The 19,548-nt window shown below is 37.2% G+C and overlaps 1 protein-coding gene across 2 annotated transcripts; it reads left to right on the top strand.

The window, feature by feature from the left end:
• The first annotated feature begins 454 nt into the window (after positions 1-454).
• DCP2 (decapping mRNA 2) lies at positions 455-17,460 on the top strand. 2 transcript variants are annotated; one of them, XM_009321089.1, is made up of 10 exons: positions 455-604; positions 2,200-2,327; positions 2,739-2,837; positions 6,751-6,903; positions 8,568-8,680; positions 8,788-8,895; positions 10,194-10,317; positions 10,751-10,858; positions 12,597-12,648; positions 13,350-17,460. In XM_009321089.1, exons 1-10 carry the CDS (start codon positions 550-552, stop codon positions 13,511-13,513), a joined length of 1,104 nt encoding a protein of 367 aa, XP_009319364.1. In that variant the 5' UTR covers positions 455-549; the 3' UTR covers positions 13,514-17,460. The 2 variants fall into 2 exon arrangements, with proteins under 2 accessions (XP_009319364.1, XP_009319362.1); XM_009321087.1 differs by having other exon boundaries at positions 459-604; positions 10,751-10,837.
• The last annotated feature ends 2,088 nt before the right edge of the window (positions 17,461-19,548 follow it).

The raw sequence follows: 19,548 nt of genomic DNA on the forward strand, positions 1-19,548 counted from the left end.
TTTAAAATCTACATAAATTAATAGTTTACTGTGGTTCTAAGTGAAAATACATAGCCGTGTTTAACTTGTATCCAGAAAAAAAATGCACTGACATATGTTATCAGAGTTTGCAGGTGTTCTTTACTGGACATGTAAAAATGCTTTCATTCTTGTAATATAGCCCTTTATATAGGATGTCCTTGCCTTCCCTGTTTTCACAACAGTTAATTTACTTAGTTTACTGTAATTGAGTTTTGTGAAACAACATCATGATCCATTCTCCTTCTTGACTTTGAAAGTTGTATTTTACTTTGATGTGAAAACCTTTTGCTTTCCAGACCACCAGGAAGACCTGGCGGTCTGTTGCTCTATGCTAATGGATCGGGAATTCCACTGTTGCAATGCATTTTTGTTGTTAGATTTATTTAAATCAATAGATTTGGCTAATCTTACTCTTCTTTCTTTCCTGGCAGCCGATTTATTTTGCACATTCCAAGTGAGGAGAGAGACAATGCAATCAGAGTGTGTTTTCAGATTGAACTTGCCCATTGGTTTTACTTGGATTTCTACATGCAAAACACACCAGGATTACCTCAGTGTGGGATAAGAGACTTTGCTAAAGCTGATATCCTTTTTATTACTGCGATTGTTTTCTGTCTCAGTGGATAAAGTGCAAACTGAATATTGTTAATGAAATTTCATAATTGCAGCAGGAAAATGTCAGTTCATGTGTTAGTGATTAAAAGTTAGTATTGCTCGGTATGTGATGTTATCTATTCACTGCTTCCATAATTTTGTGGCACCCACAAAAGAGATGTTTCTCAGACTGCTAAAGAACTATGGAAAACAGGTAACTTCTGATCTTTGAGGATTTTTCCTCATGGTTGCACTTTGGCAGACAAGGTGAGTCTCAAAGATGAGCTGTTGGAGCTCTTCATGGTGTTTTGTGTCCTTAATTTAATCCCTTTCCAAGTAAATAGTACATAAATGTTAATGTAGCTGAAGGTGATATGTGTTCCTTCATGGGCAAGTGGTACATATCTGTTGGAAGTACTGACAGTTGCTTGGTAGGGGAGAGGATGCATTTTTACTGAATTAATACTGTTGGCCTCTGTTTTTTTCATTGCTTACAAGGGCTGCTGGAACGTATACTATCTAGTCCTTGTTGGAGGAAAACTCGTGACCTTCATCCAGCAAGTATTTTAGTTTTAACCTTTTCCCATATGTTCGTGATGTGGGATTGGAGTATTGCTTCTAACTTTCATGATAATATTATCTGTGGTTTCACTACCCAAAATACTTCTCTGTTAGTTTGGTAACAGAGATTTACTTTGAAACACTACAGCTTTTATTTTAACAATAAACTGTAAAAATATGGTAATTTTCTGTTGCTTGATATTACGCAGTTATTTTTTTATTTATTTTAGGTATGTTTTTAATTATAAATGTATTTTCAGACCAACAGCATTCTAGTAATTGTAGGCAGTGCAGGAAAAATACAATATAATAGATGTTACTTGTTCATTACATCTGTCCCTCTCCATCTCACATTTGCCAGAAATATTAGTTCTGCTGCAATGTTGTATTTTTAAGTACTCTGCTATGGAATATTTTTTATTGGTAGTATAGTTTTATATGTAATATTAATACTATTATTAAGGACTTGTAGATTTGCTTTCAAAGCTTTAGAGTTATAAAGGTTGTTCATTATTTTCTCTGCATGGTGAGTTTTGGTAAAGTGTATTAGAATTTAGATCTCTAACTTGATGCCATTAAAAATATTTTTTTTGTATAGTAAATACTTAAGTACAGATTCTGTACTGTAGTCTAACAAATGACTGTGGGAAAAATTTATCTCCACTTCAAGCAGGAGATGAAACTGTATTTTTGTGTCTCACTTCAAAATGAAAAAAATGTGTTTAAGAATAATACATCTTCAAAAAAACTGCTATATGGATACTTCTTCAAAATTAGGGGAGACCTTCCTTCAAACAAGCAGCCTTGCACCATCTTTTGTCTTTTTTTTTTTTTAAATTGGCTTGTATTAGAATTACCAAATTACTTAATGCTTAGTATTTTTTACTTCCAAGAGAATATATCTTGAAAGCACTTAGGGGAGGGAGTGTGGTTATTGTAAATGTTGAGTGGGTATCTTTTGTATATCTGTGTGTGATTTGGAACTGGATGCTTAAGTTTATCTTCCTTAACATGCTTCTGTACTCTTCAATCACTGCCCTTTTTTACTGCCTCAAGGTGAAGATGTGCAAAAGGTTTTAGATGAGTGGAAAGAATACAAAATGGGAGTGCCAACCTATGGTGCAATTATTCTCGATGAGACACTTGAAAATGTAAGTAAGGAAACAGTTGTGAAGGGCTAGAGGGAAGGATGGCATATGCTGGCAGAAGTAATCTTTTTGTTGTTTACATTTTTCATCTGGAGAAAAAAGAAAAGTGCTTCAGATTCACGAAGACCTGACAGTTACTTGACACTGTTGAGTGTGTACAGAAATATAATACAGGAGACAGTAAACACACTTTTGCTTGCTTTCCTACTCAGTTTTGTTGTTTTTTTTATTCTGAGTTGCATGATCCCATAAAAAAATCCGCAGTTCTTGCTAGAACACAGAAAACCTAATGGGTTCCTTCCTCCAGGCTAAAGTATCTTTTTGGAGAAGCAGGGGACAGTGAAGGGAAAACATTTAATATAAATTGGTTAGAATAGTGGGTGTTTGACAGTTGCTTTCCCTTGTATTTTGCAGGTTCTTTTGGTTCAGGGCTATTTAGCAAAGTCTGGTTGGGGATTTCCAAAAGGGAAAGTAAATAAAGAAGAGGCTCCTCATGACTGTGCTGCTAGAGAGGTAAGTTATATTTGATTCCATTAAATTTAAGCTAAAGACATGGAATCTTTCTGAGAGCAGGATATATGTGTTCGATGAAAAGACATTTTGCTTAGGTATCTCTCTATTGAAATCAGGTAAATAAATATTCTTGCAGGATTCTTCTGCTGTAGCTTTTAGTGCTCCTCTGAGTTCCAGAGTGATAATCAAGGGTGTGGTTATATAATTTAAAAATCGCTGTTCAGTGTCTTTAATTGTTTTGCACTAACTTGCTAAGTTAAGTGAGTACTATTTCTAAAGTTCTCTGAACTATCAATTTACTTTGAAGTACTTGGTGCTTGGGAAATCTTATGTACTTTGTGGCTTTTGGAATATTAATTTCAAGGCCCACCATAACTGTAAAAAGGTAGAAGAATGGGAATTTAGCTTATGTACGCTGGGCTATGTAAAGAGGCTAAGGAGTTGAGTTGGAGGTTGTAGAAGATTATATAAAAATTGTGAAGAACTTTCCTGTATCACTAAAAAATAGAAAAGTAACAACAATCAATGTATGTGGCAAGTAAAATCTGAAAAATAAAATAATCTGCAGGATTTATTGCTGCTCGAGACCTAGATACATAGTGAAGCTGCTATTAAAAATAGCCTGTAATAGAATTACTGGTTTAGACTCAATGTTCATGTAACATAATATATCTAGAATTTTTGAGAGGGAAAATTAAGGGGAGGGAAAGTAGTAAGATGCATTAGTTTTCTTCACAGTTGGACTGAATCAGTATCTGAGAAATCATGGATTTTTTTTTTTAAATATACCTGTCAAAGATGCATGAATGAAAAATTCCGTATTTCTGATTCCCTGATGGTGCTTTCTATACCACTCATATATTTAATATGGACTTGGAAAAGCAAAACAAGGTGTTAGACATTAACATTGCACTATTATGCGATGGACACACATGAAATACACTTTCATGTTAGCAGTTACTGATCTCTGAGTGTAGAACATTATTTATGTGGTATCAAATGACTTGCCAAGGAGTGAAACACCTGAGCTACAGATGCAGTGGGCTGTCATTGCAGAACTCAAGGGCTGGGGAAGGATGAGCAGAGACTTAATACGGTTAACTTGATTATTCAATGCATGTTTCTTTCCCCCTACTCCATAAATAGCTTGTTCAGTTAAACTTTTACTAGTCAGGTGCTTTTAGGGTTGGTCTAAGGGACTGAACTGAAGGGAGATGAGGCCATAAAAACATATGGACCACAGCACAGCGGACAGGACAAACTAGGCGTAACTGCTTCAGGAGGGAATGACGTGAAGTATGCCTTCTTCTTTACTTCAAGTTATCCTAGCAAAAGCATTAAAGTGGGCACAGTTAAACTGGGAAAAAATCTTTTGATGGTGTTTTTAATTTGGAGAATTGATTTAGGTTACACTAGTGAACAACACTGTTGCTATGATCTTTTTCTGTCAAGGTAGATTGTCATTGTGGATGAACTGGCTAATTCTTCAAGGCTTACATGTGGCCAGGAATCAGGATATCTGTAATATCTGTACATAAATCTTTTAACTGCCTTACTGGAGTCAGCACAGGTCTTAAAACCACAAACTGTATCTGTATAAGGTCTAATTGAAGAGGTCTTCACTGGGCAGTGCCTACACAGTTCGGTAGTATTTCAGAAGTTGATGGGGGCAAAACCATACTAAATGAATGATTCTCTTGGTAAAAGGAGTTTCTACAATGAATTCACTTAAATAATCCGGAAAGATTGTTGTGGTTTAACCTCAGCTGGCAACTGAGCATCACACAGCTGCTCACTCGCTCTCCCCTCCGGTGGGATGGGGGAGGGAGTTGGAAGAGTAAAAATGAGAAAACTTGTGGGTTGAGATAAGAACAGTTTAATAATGGAAATAAAATAAAATAGTAATAATAATAAAAGAATACACAAAGCAAGTGATGCACAACGCAATTGCTCACCACCTGCCAACTGATGTGCAGCCAGTTCCCAAGCAGCCGTCACCACCTCCCAGCTAACTTCCCCCAGTTTATATACTGAGCATGACATCATATGGTATGGGATAGCCCTTTGGCCAGTTTGGGTCAGCTGTCCTGGCTGTGCCCCCTCCCAGCTCCTCGCTGGCAGGGCATGAGAAGCTGAAAAGTCCTTGACTAGTTTAAGCACCGCTTAGCAACAGCTAAAACATCAGCGTGTGATCAACATTGTTCTCACCCTAAATCCAAAATGCAGCACTGTACCAGCTACTAGGAAGAAAATTAACTCTATGCCAGCCAAAACCAGGACCATCACTTAGGAAGGGAAAACATTGGTGTTAGTAGTAAGAGTAAGTGTGGAGGAAAAACATATTTTTCTCTTAATTGAGACAGTGTGTGGTGGGTTTTTTGTTTTGTTTTTTTCCCCCTAAACTCTGCTGTTCTTAATGTAGATAGATGGGAAAATGGCTTCCTTTTTATTTTGGTATACAAGGGGTTGTATGTGCTAATTTGAAGATTAACTGGTCAATTATTTGCTTTGTATTAAACACTTCTTTTTTTTTTCATATTTGTGCTTAATTTCCTTTGCATTTTCAAAAATGGAACTTACAACCATTTTGCTGATACCAATATATACTTCGGTATTTTGCATAACATATTTTGAGTATTTCCTGCTATTATTATTTTATATGCAGTTATTTAGTTCTATTTTTTATTATACGTACCCACAGGAGATGAGGGTTGAGAAGAGGTTTTGCTGAAGATCCTATCCCTCTTTTTAATTCTAAATCTGATCTTTAAAAAATTTAACTGAGGACTTCTGCCTTTGGATTATTGGCGGTGGGGCTTAATAGCCCTGGGGTTAATATCCAGTTCTATGAGTGATGGTTCACATGTATGTTCCACTGTCTGGGCAGAAATATTTTGGACAGTGGTATCAATCCTGCGTGTTTTCTGAGTACTTGTATTTCCTGTGGAGATTTTGAGGGCTAGGAAGTTTCTAAAAATGAGTATTTACTTAGCAAGCTTAGAAGCATGATCTGATTTAAGCTCTTAGGTGTGTTTGACATGAATCTTTTTATATTATAAACCTTGTATATTTGCAAATGTTGTCAAAAGTAAATATTTTGAAGTTAGGCTTTGGGCAACCTGATCTAGTTGTCCCTGCCTGCGGCAGGGGGGTGGGACTAGATGATCTTTGAAGGTCCCTTGCAACCCAAAACATTCTATGAATCTATGATCTTTCACTGCAAGACCATAAAATATGCAAAGAAAATGTTCTTTTAAAATACCATAGTCTTTCTAGTAATCTCCAGCAGGTACAAAACTCCTATTTTTTTCTCTAGAGTAGCTGATGACACAGTTTTAAGTTTGTCAGTGTGAATGTGCAGTTTGAATTTTGTAGTAAAAGTTTTGCTACCCTATTGCTATAAGGTACAAATGTATTGCTATTCATACAATGTATTGCTATACATTGTTATGAATGTAAAAATGATTATATGTATTGGGGGTGGAAGGTTCATGAAGTAGAAGGATTGTTGAAAGAGAAGAAAAACTGAGGTGCAAGTGAATTTTGCTAGAATATGAAGATGTCTTTACTCCCCAGATAGGAGTTTTTGCTGTGAATAAGATTTCCATGCATCCAGCAGCATGGAGGAGGAGCTAGAGACTCCCTATCTGTATTAATAAATTGCTACATGAAGGTGTAATAGAATTGCTTCAACTTTTATTACAGGTCTGTCTGTCTTAGAGAAATGTAAAGCACATAGGATCTTGGATAAATGCTCAATAATAGAAAAAGTATCTATGTAAATCTTGTTTTTCCCGCTAGTGGCCTGCTTTCATGGATAGATCTGAAAAATAGTCATTCCTTCCCTTGTGATGATAGGTTCTGAAAGGATAAATCTGAATACACACACTGATGTCATCTATATGCTTCTCAGGTGTTTGAAGAAACTGGGTTTGACATAAAAGATTATATCTGCAAAGAAGAATACATTGAGCTGCGAATTAATGATCAATTAGCACGGCTGTACATCATTCCAGGAGTTCCCAAGAACACAAAATTCAACCCCAAAACTAGACGGGAAATTCGGGTATGTGTTATCTTGTTTGAATGTATAGGAACCTTCTTGTGGAGCTTGATTTTTAAAGCTAATGGTCTGCAAAATAATGAAACTACCAAGCACGATGAATATCTCAAATACTAGGTACAAATGGCATCTCTGCACTGTAGGGTCTTGTCAACTTCTTGCAACTCTACTGCAAAGACTAGTTCTTGACTGTCTGTCTGATGTCTCCATTCATCATGAAAACAACATTAGAGCATGCTGTCAAACTACAATTCTCCCCTTCTTTTCTCTTAGGTGGTGTATGTGTTAATCATTTCATGTTATTCGTAGTCATAGCTGCATATATAACTATATATTCTTCTGAAGATGTAATTATTAATTGCTGATGTACAAAAGCCTACATATCAGAAGGAGAAACTAAGGATTGTATTCTCTCTCTCTTGGCTAATACCATACAGACTTAGAACAGTGTATTTTAAGGAGGAGGTTGGGAAGGGCACACAAAACGGGAACTATTTTGGATGATTTGTGTACCATTATGCTTTTAAAAGGTTTTGTGAAAAGGAGAAGCAAAGACTCAGGTAGTAGACCTGTTGGGGAGTTTGTTCCTTATACCCATAATCTTTGAAGTTTGAATATCTTTCTTGTACTGCAATTCTGTTTAAAACAGCTATCCCCCTATTTTCATGCAGATGATGCCACTGAACAGGGCATCTGTCTTTCTAAATAGGAAAAGGTACTTGTAGTTGATTAGACAGGAGTCTCTTAATTTCTTGCGTTAGAGGCCTGTTTTTCAAAATACAAAGTAAAAGAAGATGAACTTGGAGGTTTTTAAATGTATGGTAAATACCCCCCTCTGTATAACAGTGACCATCTGCGTGGGGGTGATGAAGAGTTCGTACAATGACAGATTTTTGTCTCCCTGCTGAAGCACCATCTTCATCTGATCTGATACAACCGGGCATGCCATTTTTGTATTCCCTGTAGAACTATATTTAAAAACTGTTCAGTTTGTAACTTCTTTCCATAATATACATCTTATCTGGACCTGGAGTTTTGGGGCTAGGTTCTGCAATAGAAAAGCTCGTGTGGGTTCTTCTACACTATGTATATTCAGGACTCCTGATTTCGTTCCCCATTCTGCAAAGTGTACAGTTTTAGTAGTTAAAACTATAATGTATAAATTATAACACAAATCCTATCCTTGACCAATGTTTTTTTCTTTTGTAACAAAAACTGAAACTTACTCTGCAAACTAAATCCTATTCTTTCTGATAATTTTTGAACTAGTGATGGTCTAGTTTTGATGGAATTTTAAATAAAAATAACAAGAATAGTAGTGGCTTTGAAAGTTATTTAAAGCCTCTACCTTTATTTATGGCATTCAGTGTGTAGTGGTTTGGTTGGTTGTTTTTTGAAACCCTTATTCAGAATTTAGTTGCTGGATAATACCTTTCATATTTTAGGTGCCATATCTTGCAGTGAGTATGTGCTGTACCATCTGTTACTCTGTAGTTGCAGTCAGAATGACCCCATTGTTAATTAACCTTTTGTGAAAAAGCCTGTTGTGGTCTGTTAAAGTCTTCCAATGTAATTTTTTAATTAAGGGAAATAATTGTGGTTGATACACATTTGTAACATTTTGTAAGGCTACAGTAGTGGGTATTTTGATTTTTTTTTTTTTCTAGAATATTGAGTGGTTTTCCATCGACAAATTACCATGCCACAGAAATGACATGACCCCAAAGTCCAAGCTGGGTTTGGCACCTAACAAATTTTTTATGGCTATTCCCTTCATCAGGTATGTTTGGGATGAGGCAAATGCTAGCCCAGTGCCTTTCAGACAACTTTAAGTTCTTTAGATTTGTTTTAGTAAGTAGATCTTGTTGCACTTCTCCTTGCTCACAGGCCATTGAGGGAATGGATTTCCCGAAGGAATGGAGATTCCTCAGATAGTGACAATGGATTTTCATCTACAGGGAGCACACCCTCTAAGCCCAACTTGGAAAAAGCTAGGTAAGAACCAGGTCAGTTTAACACCTCTATATCCTTTCTATAAAACATTGGCCATACAAAGCTGCTTGTCCTTTCTCTTTCTCTGAGTATTTGTGTTCCAGTGTTGCGGTTTAACCTCAGTTGGCAACTAAGCACCGCACAGCCGCTTGCTCACTTCCCCCCCCCCCCCCCCCCCCCCCCCACCCGGAACTTGTGGGTTGAGGTAAAAACAGTTTAATAATTGAAATAAAATGATAATAATAATAATCATATGATGATAGTAATAATAATACACGAAGCAAGTGATGCACAGTACAATTGCTCACCACCTGCCAAACGATGCCCAGCCAGTCCCCGAGCAGCGACCCCCCCAGCCAGCTTCCCCCAGTTTATGTACTGAGCATGACGTCACATGGTATGGAATGTCCCTTTGGCCAGTTTGTCTGTGCCCCCTCCCAGCTTCTTGTGCACCTCCAGCCTTCTCAGTCGGTAGAGCATGGGAAACTAAAAAGTCCTTGGCTAGTGTAAGCATTACCTAGCAACAACTAAAACATTGGTGTGTTATCAACTTTGTTCTCATCCTAAATCCAAAGCACAGCACTGTACCAGCCACTAGGAAGGAAATTAACTCTATCGCTGCCAAAACCAGGACATCCAGTAATAGAAGGTGTTAATAAAAAAAAAATAAAATTGCGGGCGTAGCTCTTAGGACAGTAAATAGGATGAGAAGTTAATTAATGTCATGCTTTTTTTGGTAAATTCTCATGTGTCAGAACTGAGATAATTTCTGGAGTCCTGTCTATGGAAATCCAAAAAACAGAAGCTAAAACAAGTAGATAACTTTCAATGCTTCAAGTTCAATGCTTTTGGCACTTCCACAGAGGAAAACTAGAACTCTCTAAAGTAGGACTGTAAAGTACTATCAGAAGTAGCTAGCTATATAAAACCTGTGGGGGTCAGTAGGGGAACAAGTCCTGCTGGCTTTTGATTCAGCTGAGCTAAAAGCGGTAGAGCAAACTTTAAAACCTGTCGTCCCAAGGAGAAGGCTATGCTCCAGTAATTCAAGTCAGGTCAGCACCACCACCAACAGGACAAGTGCCAACGTGGACCGAGCCTGCTGTCTGTGCAAAACACAGGTTTCTTACCAGCAGGCAAAACAAAGCTGGGTGAATGCAGTAAGCATTATTACAGTTTCCACACTAGGTTACTTAAGCTTGTCTTCCAGGTTGTTCTCAAAAAGCAGAAAATTCTTTCATATTTCTCTTCTACAGTTGGTAGGTTTGAAGTTGTTGTAAACTCTGTTTGTTTTCCTGTACTAGATCCAAACTTCGCTGTAGTCAGCAGGTGTTTACAGATGGCTTTTCAGGAGAGCAGTGTGTGAAGCCAAAACAGCCACAGAAGCCATATAATCATCCTGAGATGTCTGAAGTTTTGAAAATAAAGGTAGGTTGTTTCTCAGGCAAACGTATGCATCTGAGCTATTTAAAATCGATGCCTTTGTTCATAAGGGTTCCTCTCTGGAATGAAAATACTGAATCTTTAAATATTTTGGGTAGCACTAGTATATGTGCATCAGCATATGGGAACTGACAACTGAATTTATTGTGTAATACGGTGTCTGTAATAGTGCAAGAGAGACTGAGTAACAGCTGATGACTCTTTGTAATTTGAGTGTATGGTTAATTTCAGTGTGCTTCAGTTTGCTTTTGTAGACAATTGCTATCTATACCTGAAATATTTGAATAACCTCAAAGCATGTAAATCTTCAGGTTATTTGGAGGAAAGTTTTAACTAATAAATAGGAAGTGTCTGTGCAATGATGTTCAATGCTGCCATTTAAACTCTTCCCTTTACTACATCTTGGACGTAATGACAGAGTCAGAGCTTGAGGAGCAATGGCAGAAAGCAGTATCAAGACACTTCCAGCCAAAAGAAGCGAACAAATGGAGTCCACAGTCAACCAGTTAAGCAAAACCATACGTTGGTAAGAAACATGCAGTGGCTGTCTCATTAACAGGTTCCAGTAATGCTTAACAAATGTCCAGGCCAATGTCCTGCTGACAGAAAGTAGAGTGCCTATCTATCAAAAGTATATTTGATCAGAAAATTTGGTACGCATTTGTAGAAATATGACATTTCTTACCTTGTATGCATATACATCTATAGACAAGCATACTAAACTTCAAAGTTTGCATTTTGGAAGTAAGTCTTATTTTAGCAGTTGAAAATTTGTCAGCTGTTTCAGTAGATAATCCTGCAGCTTTCCAGGTTCCTATCAGGTAATAGCCTACTGTAGTGTGTCATAATAAGTCAGTGTAGTACATGTCTTATTTATTCATGTACGATATATTATTGTAAACATGGAGTTTTGTTATGCAACAGTTAGATACAAAGTGGTAATACATATGCTTATTATTTCCCTTCTCTCTAGCAAAAATGTTGAGATGCAGGCTTGACTTGTACGCCAGAATCTCATATAATTTTTTTAATCATACAGTAGAACTACAACAGTTTGTGAATTCCAGTATGACATTCTTGGTTTGTTGCCTTTTCCTTGCAGTAACTAATTGTCTTTGTCCCCACAGTTCTGCTAGCTGGGAGAAGGCTGAGATCTCTCTCTTTTTTTAATATGTTTTTTTTTTATATTCCTGCCCTCCCCCCTTCTTTATAGCTCTCCAATTCTACTTTATTGGCTCTTGTGCAGCAGTGAGCCCCAGTTCTCCATGCAGCTCAGCTGGCTTGTCCAGGCTTTAGTTTTTCCTTGTTTACTGGCTCTAAGCTAGATTCTTCCCATTCTGGCTTGTGGTTATTACCTTCTGTCTGTTTTTGACGTAAAAGTGCAGAAACCATAAACTCTCATCCTGTAAAATCCTCACTGTAGCAAGAAATCATTAGTTGCATTTGGGTCTGAGAGTAGAAGAATGAAAAGTCAAAGAATTGACTGCCCAGAAATGCGGCTGTATAGAAAAAACTAACGGCAATCTGTAGGATCTTGATGGAAACAAGTGGAACTGTTAATACTCCACAGTTACTTTGTTAGACTCTTTATAGACTTCGCTAAATACTTCTGTGGTGTTTCATTTGCATTTTCATGACTGTCAGTCTTTTGAAGTTTAAATGTTTCATGTCCCAGTGATAATTTTCTAATACAATTTGGAGGCCAGGGAACTCTTAATTCGCACAGAGTGCAAAGGGCCATACTTTTCTCTGTATTTGTATACTTACAGCAGCATACCTGGGGCTAAAACTTAACTCTTCCCTGGAGAGTTCTAAGTTTGTGTCTCTAATGCATGCTAATTTAACTGGCAGTAGCAGCGTGCTTGCAAATACATTACCCTTGCTTTTTGGGACAAGCCGACTGAAGAATGGGCTTATGCCTGTGCAACTTTGATTCCACACCATCATACGCAAGACCTTTCCAGCTTAAAACATTTAGAAAGCACTCAAATTTTTTCCCTAAAAGCCTACACTTTAAAAATGGTTTGTTGACTGTTAAAAGCTTGCATGCTTCTGAAAGACTTGTGGACTTGAACCATTCTTACTAGGTAAAGTAACATGACAGAATTTATGCTGAATTACAGGTGAAATAATTCACACATCAGGAGGTGTGTCAAAGCAAATATAACCAGCATGCCTTTTAGCTAATGCTTAAGCTATACCCCTAGGAAGTAGAATGCCATTTCTTTATGAAGTGTGTAATGTATGGTCATTCTCTTAACCAGAAATGTGAAAAAAGGCTTAATCCAAGAAGACTTCAAGATAACTTTGAAACAGGCAAGTGCAATCTGAATTTTCATCCATTGTCATGTGTTACAGCCTGAAGGTACCTGAATAACCAGGTACCATCAAGTTGAGGGTTTTTCCTTGTATGCTAACCTACCAAATGTTATAAAGCCATATTTTTAGAAGGCAGTCTGAATTTTTTTTTTGTTAACTTCATGTGCTGCTTCATGTTGGTTTTGCAATTCTTCTCCTTAATTATGAAGACTGTCAGGTTATACCAGGTGGCTGAGGAAAAAGTAACTGAAAGCTGGTTTAGGAAAATAGCATCTGAGTCAGCACAATGCTGGTAATTTGAGTGTTGGTTCAAGGCTTTCTGTCCTGCTAGTAATAAGCTGCAGCTGATATTGGATTACTCTGGAGAGTGCACACAGTTCTTTACTTACTGCTCAGAAAATAGGGCCATATTTCTTTCCTCCTTATTAAGAAATGATTTGCAAAACAGCACCTGTGGGTAAAATTGGCTATTGAAGGTGTCCCCAGATTGCCATGACTTTTAAGATTTGTTCTAGCCACAAGATGACTTGTAAATATGGCTGTTTGAGTTACATTCTTCTGTTTATAACCAGACATACAGACTTTGCCATAAATATTAATTGAATATACATTTGAGGTATGGCTTTGTGGTGTTATTGATACTCTTATTGATAACTATCTGTTTAAAATTTGTTTCATGCTTTTTTCTCTTTAAGCAGATGCAGCATATGAGATGTGTTGCTCCAGTGAAGACCCACTGCCAGAACGTGTAGAGGGACATTCTGTGGCATGCAATGGCCATTACAAATTTGCTTTCTCATCAAGAGCATTCTTGAGTTTCAAGTTTGACCATGATGCCATAATGAAAAATTTTGACCTCTGACAGCAAACTTACTAGGAACAAAAATCAGACTTGCCAGTTGCAATTGAGGGGGTTTCTTGTCCAGCCTTACTCTTTCTCAGGAGTTTTTGTTTTGTTTGTTTGTTTGTTTTTAAATGCAATGCAGGGACTGACTGGTGGTTTGGAAGGGTTTGTTCTCTTTGCAGTATGGGAGTGGCATAGTCAAGTGTTGCACTTTAAATGCAGTATAGCCTTTGTCCACAAAAGTACCTTTCCAGTGTTCAGTTCATTTGTTCCTAGCTGTGCATTAGAGGGCATTCTTTTTTCTTTGATTTTTTTTTTAAACTTGCTGTGTGTTTTGTAGAATGTCATTGACTTTTTTTAACTGTTGGAGTATACCAGCTTGCTAAACTTTTAACTGCTCTGATGTAAATTATTGGACTTGTTAGTCATTATTGTGTAGTACATTGCAATATTATGGCAGTGGCAATGAAACTGATTCTCAGAGGACTCCTCTGTCCTAGTGATTTTGAAACCAAGTTGCACATTTTGAACCTAGCCTCAGCCTGTCATTCTTTCTCTGCCCTGGTTGCTTGCCCAAAATACCTTCCCTCTTCACACTGATAGTTTGTTGGCTGGTGATCAGTAGTACTTGGAGTCAAATCTATAGCATGTTGACTTCTTGTTCCTACTTTGCCTCTGTCTTCAGTAAGGATACATGCACTGGGTAGAATTTAGCCATTCAGCGTGTCTAGCTTCAACTCTTATGCACTGTCCCCAGCTGGGTAAGAAGAAGTTGCAAAGTTTTGTGTTATCCCAGTTGCAGCTGCTTTCAAAAAAGAAAAGCTTAAACTTCGTCTGTGAGAGGTTACTTGTGTAGAATTTATACTGAATGTAAATAAGCCTCTGTAGATCTCACTGAGGAGGAGGGCAGGTGCATGGATAAGAGAGTCATTGTGTGACACTAAATGGCTTAATCAGGCTTGCAATAACTATTCTAAGGGTGTCCAGTATTGTATTCTGTGCTGTTGTCCTCGGATCTCTTGTGTAGTGTATGCTCTGTATATATCCAGTAGTATTGAATTGCACTTGCAGTTAGCATTTAAATGATGTAGCCTCGGTCGTTTTCAGCTACAATACTTCCTAGTAAAAATATCAAGGATTGGTGGGGAGGGGAAACAAAAAACCCAGTAAAAGTTGGTGACAACTGTTAAATCACCTTTATGATTCAAGTTAAGGGGTTTTGAACACATGCTTTGCAGTTGAGAGAAACGCACTGAAATAACTTGTCACAGCAGCTTGTGGTAGCAAGCATGTTGTCCCAGATTTAAAAATGGACTTTTCTCTAAAATAAAGGTGAGTAATTGGTATCTTCGTAGGTTGAATGAACTACGCCCTTGTTTCATCACAGTGTATGCTCATGCACTGAGTCTTTATGCAACTCGTGTCATCCAAAACCAAAATCCTGGTCTTCCTTCAACCACCCTACTTCATCTACCCTACCTGATCTGTTACCTAGTGCTTTTCCTCAGAAATAGCTTTAGAACTATCTCCTGGTTTATTTACCTGCCTGGCACCAGGTGATTTGGGACTCCAATGCTGTAATAATCTTGGCGATAGGAACTCTGGATTTCTGTATCAGTCAACACGAGAAACAGACTGCAGCATTTCCTCCTTCTGGAGGACAAGAGTCCTGAGGGCCTTGTCTTTCAAGACCAAATCGTGAAATAGTTAAATCTAGCTTTGTCTCACTTTGTTTTTTTTTTTAAAAAAAAAGTATCCAAAGGCCGTTCAAAACAGTAAATGGCGAAGAACAGTAATTGAGAAGGTGGGATATGCTGGAGGAGGTTATGTTATTCAGCTTCAGGTGAAAACTAATCTTTAGTTACTTCTTTAGTGCAAGTAGTTGATTTCCCAGCAAAAGTGCCTTTACTCATGGTGAGGCAGAAGTTTGTATGCGTATCCTGAGGCTGCTACTGCCTGTGGAGTTAACAAGACTCTCCTAAGGCATGATTAAGTATCAGGCTGTGGAAATCTTTAATAAGTAAGTTGACTTTTCAGATAAATTACAGTTATATTTCATCTAGTGCTCTGTGAAATAAGGGGGATGTTGATGAAACAGTGAACTTGGAGCTTCTGTCAACTATTTGGGAAATCATGTCCCAGGCAGAGGAAGTCTTTAGAACGAAGCAAGTGTGTCCTATGAATAGGAGATGCTGGCTGCCCTCTATCTTCACCGAGTCGTTTTTTTCTTCTTAGTGAAAGGTTGGTTCAGTGTAAGAGAAATTGGTTGCTTCATTAAGCAACCCAAAGTGGGGCTTATACATATGTCATGATTTTAGTAAATCTAGCCTTAATGTGAGTTGCAAATAAATGTGATAAATATGCAATAACTTACTTCCTTGTATAAGGGTACTGTTTCTTGTAGTAGCATTGCTTTCTGCTTTCTCAGTAAGGTTTCTAAAACAATGTGTGGTGGCATATGATCTACCTTATGGTTCCATCATGCCCTGCACTGTGAACATTTTGAACTGTTTACTATTGTTTATGTTCTTATTTCATCATCCTTTTATAATTAAGTATATTTCTAAGTTTAGAAGTACAGTTTACATTATCTTCTGTAAAACAGTGAAGAAATAACAAGTGATACAGAATTTAGTTCCATGAGTTTTTATTTTATGGGAGCTAGACCCAAGTAACTGTTTGCATGTCAGACTTGAGAACTGATGTCAAGATACTTGAAAAACAAACATTGCTCAATTTGAGAATGCTTGCCTGTAAGGGGTTATTCAGATTATGAATGGTCATTCAGCTTCTTGAAATTAAAGAACTTGTGGAATAAACAAACATTCAACAAAAAAACTACAAATGTGTGGGTGCTGGGAATCTAGTACTAGTTTGCAGTGTCTAGTACTATATAAACTCCCTGCTTTAGTGTGAGATTTTTAGCATCTCTCCTTCACAGAATGCTGTAAACTTTGAACTCAGACTGAAGAGTGATCTGCCTAATTGAATAACATATGTTCTGTGCTGAAATGCTGTTAACTTCAATTCCTTGACGAACATGCATGCTTTTTGAAAGTAGCTGTGTCTTACATAGTTTGAAGTCTGGGAACAGTGGTACTGGGACGAAGAGGGGAAATAGCTTTATTTATTGCACAGTCAAAGTATTTTTTAACACAATGTAAATTCTTTAGACCAAACTTGCATAAATAGTTTCTAATAAAATTTTGGGCCTAGTCACTGTTCCAGGCTTATGTGCTATGCTCCAACCTTCCTGATTTAATTTGGTGATTTGAGAACAATACTTACTGTGTTTTTCCTTCACCTACCTGTGGCTGTTATAAATTTAACAGTTCCTTTTAAAAACAAGGCAGGCTTCAGGTCTGGCTATTCCTAACAGACTTGCTCTCAGATTGTAATTTCAGATAAGAAATTATTTTTTCCAACTTTTACTTACTGCATTAGAGTTGCTTTTGTTGATTTGCTGTTTATAGCAGCACTCATGTCATTCTGGTGTGAAGAGCAAGAGTCTATATTAAGAATCCAAGCTCTAATATCCTGTGGTGCAAGATGGCACTGCTGCTCCATTGGTGACTAGCTGTCCAGTTGTTGGGTCAGTGGGCCGTTTAATCCTCAGCTACCTGTTTTTTATAACTTCTGAGCAACAGATTTTTTTTTTCAGAGGTAAAGTCAGGTGCCTTCATCTTTTAAATTAGGAGGTTATACTCTAAATGTGTTAGGAAGCTCAAAATTACTGATAACTGGTAGAATAGCCTCTCTTGATTTAAAATCAGTTTATTTACAGAAATTAAGTCTTGCACTGTAAATGTTAAATAATCTGGTGCTTATACATGACTTCATAATTTCAGATTGTTTTTGTTATTACAGTATTTCAGCTTTTGAAGCAACCAAAATTATTTAAGATATGGTAAATTTCTACAAACTAACTGAAGGTGCTTTTACAGTAAATTAGGCTTGGAAATATCACTACTCTTGCATAATAGGTTTTTGTTCTTATGCATTTATAGCAATAGTGTAGTTCAAGAATGAAAGTAAGCTGAATGCTAGTGTTTGCACTGTTCTTAATCCTGTACATAAGCACTGATAGATGCAGTAGGATTTGTGCTGTGTGTGCATTTCACTGTTTCAAATAGATTGTGAACTTACAAGAAAGACAACATGTAGCAATTACATTGGCCATATTCAAGATCATACAAGAGGAACTATGCTGGATTAGTAGTAGTACGTTAAAATTAAATGCTTGGGTTTTAACTTGTCTTTTCACTGAAAATGTTAGGTTAAGTGAGACTTAACTTACTGTATAGATTCAGCTGTACAGAAACCCTTATCTTTAAATTGTTCTCAGCTTGGGGAAGGAAGTAAAAGTGTCTTCAATTCCTCCTTCAATACTTGTAGGAAAAAAAGAAAGCTTGCTTTTAAGTAATTATAAAAATTTCACAGGGTACAGAATGTTTAAATTTGAATAGGTCCACTACAGAATTTACTGAAAACAGTGTTGAGTATTTTGTCACTTATATTGTTGATCAGAAGAACCAGCTTCTACTTTCTGTTATGGGTTACAGTTTAGTGCCTTTAAGAAAATGATTACAGCTCATGGAGCATTAATCATTTTAAAGCAAGGCATTTGTAGCTTTTTAAGAATATAGGTCCTGCAAACTCAGTTTTCTACAACACACTTCCCACTGTGAGAAAAACTTACTTTGCAGATTTTTTTTTATGCATGTTTGAGCGAAGTTACTAAACTAGGGAGATGAACCATTTATATCTTACTGGTTGGATACATATTTTTGTTATGCAGGAAAAGTATGCAAAACTGCATGATTAAGAGCTCTCAGCAAATACTTCTCAAGCCTATACTTAAAACAGGATCCTTAAGTAACTTTACTATGTCTGCATGGCACTGCAGTATGTGGAAGCTGTACTTCAGCCCTGAGGAGCAGTTTAGCTGGGTTTGCAAAGCACTTTAACATTAAAAAGCAGAACAGACTCCACAGAAGGAGGTGGGGTTTTGTTCATTAATTTTGGCATAATGCTAGATTGCTGTACGTGTTCCAGGACCCAGGCTGACTCAGGTATTGCTGCCCAAAGATAACACTTTTCTGTGCAGCATTGCATGCCTTGCAGAAAATAGGCTCGTGCATGAAGGATTATGTCTTCCTCCTGTTTGTTTAAAGCTCAAGAACTTTATCTGTTTTCCTCACTGGTATGTGTCATATCAGTGCTAATTAAGTAGAAAGTATGTACAGCTAACGGGGTTAAAACCGTGTAAAGTTACAGATTTTATTCAACTTCCATTACGTTATCTTGAAGAAAGTTTGCGTTAGTCGACTCTTCAATTTTAGTAAATAAAATCTGTAACTACCTGTAATATCTGTTGTACTGATGATTGTGATTTTGTTATTCACTGATTCAGAAACTGAAGCACACCATTTAAGAGGCTATGACTGAATTGACATTTTCTTCTATACTGTAATTTTTCTCTGTAAAATTAAATGACTTTATGTATAAACTTACTGAAGTACTGAAGTATGAATATAAGCATTGCTGATCAGTGTGAAATGTAAAGCCTGTGCTGCTGGCACAGGTTATTCTTTCACTGTAGAATGTTTAAATGTTGCCTTAAGCCAGCCAGCAGCACTGATTATATATAGTGCCAGGAAAAGTAGTAGTATTTTTTAAAGTCAGTTGTAAAGGTGGACAAGGGGCCCATCGAACACAATGGAAACTTTTTTTAAAAGGTGTTAGATGTACTGGAGAAAGGAAGTATGTGAACTTCAACCACTGCTTTTCAAGTATTTATGAAATAGTGATTTTTTTTTTGGGGGGGGGGAGGTCCATATAACTTCTTATTAAAAGAACTGGATGTGTGGAAACGGTTTCATATGTGCCTTTCCGTTTCTATAAAGTGTTCACTGAAGCTGCAGGGGGTTTGGGGCAAGTACTAATGTTCTTGAGCTCAGCTAAAACCTGTGATCAGATCTCCAGTGAGTTCTTACCAACTTTTCATGTCCCTATTATGGGAACTTTCCTGACAGTGTCATAGCATCTTCCTC

The sequence above is a fragment of the Pygoscelis adeliae genome, unplaced genomic scaffold (genome assembly GCF_000699105.1).
Source record: "Pygoscelis adeliae isolate BGI_AS28 unplaced genomic scaffold, ASM69910v1 Scaffold83, whole genome shotgun sequence".
In the NCBI taxonomy this organism is placed as follows: domain Eukaryota; kingdom Metazoa; phylum Chordata; class Aves; order Sphenisciformes; family Spheniscidae; genus Pygoscelis; species Pygoscelis adeliae.

What these genes read in the sequence shown, in the direction of transcription:
- DCP2 (XM_009321089.1), top strand. Translation starts at nt 550, where the DNA reads ATGCAAAACACACCAGGATTACCTCAGTGTGGGATAAGAGACTTTGCT. An exon ending in AAGAGACTTTGCTAAAGCTG is followed by an intron (nt 605 to 2,199) that starts ATATCCTTTTTA and finishes ATGCTTCTGTAC; the next exon opens with TCTTCAATCACTGCCCTTTT. An exon ending in TCGATGAGACACTTGAAAAT is followed by an intron (nt 2,328 to 2,738) that starts GTAAGTAAGGAA and finishes TGTATTTTGCAG; the next exon opens with GTTCTTTTGGTTCAGGGCTA.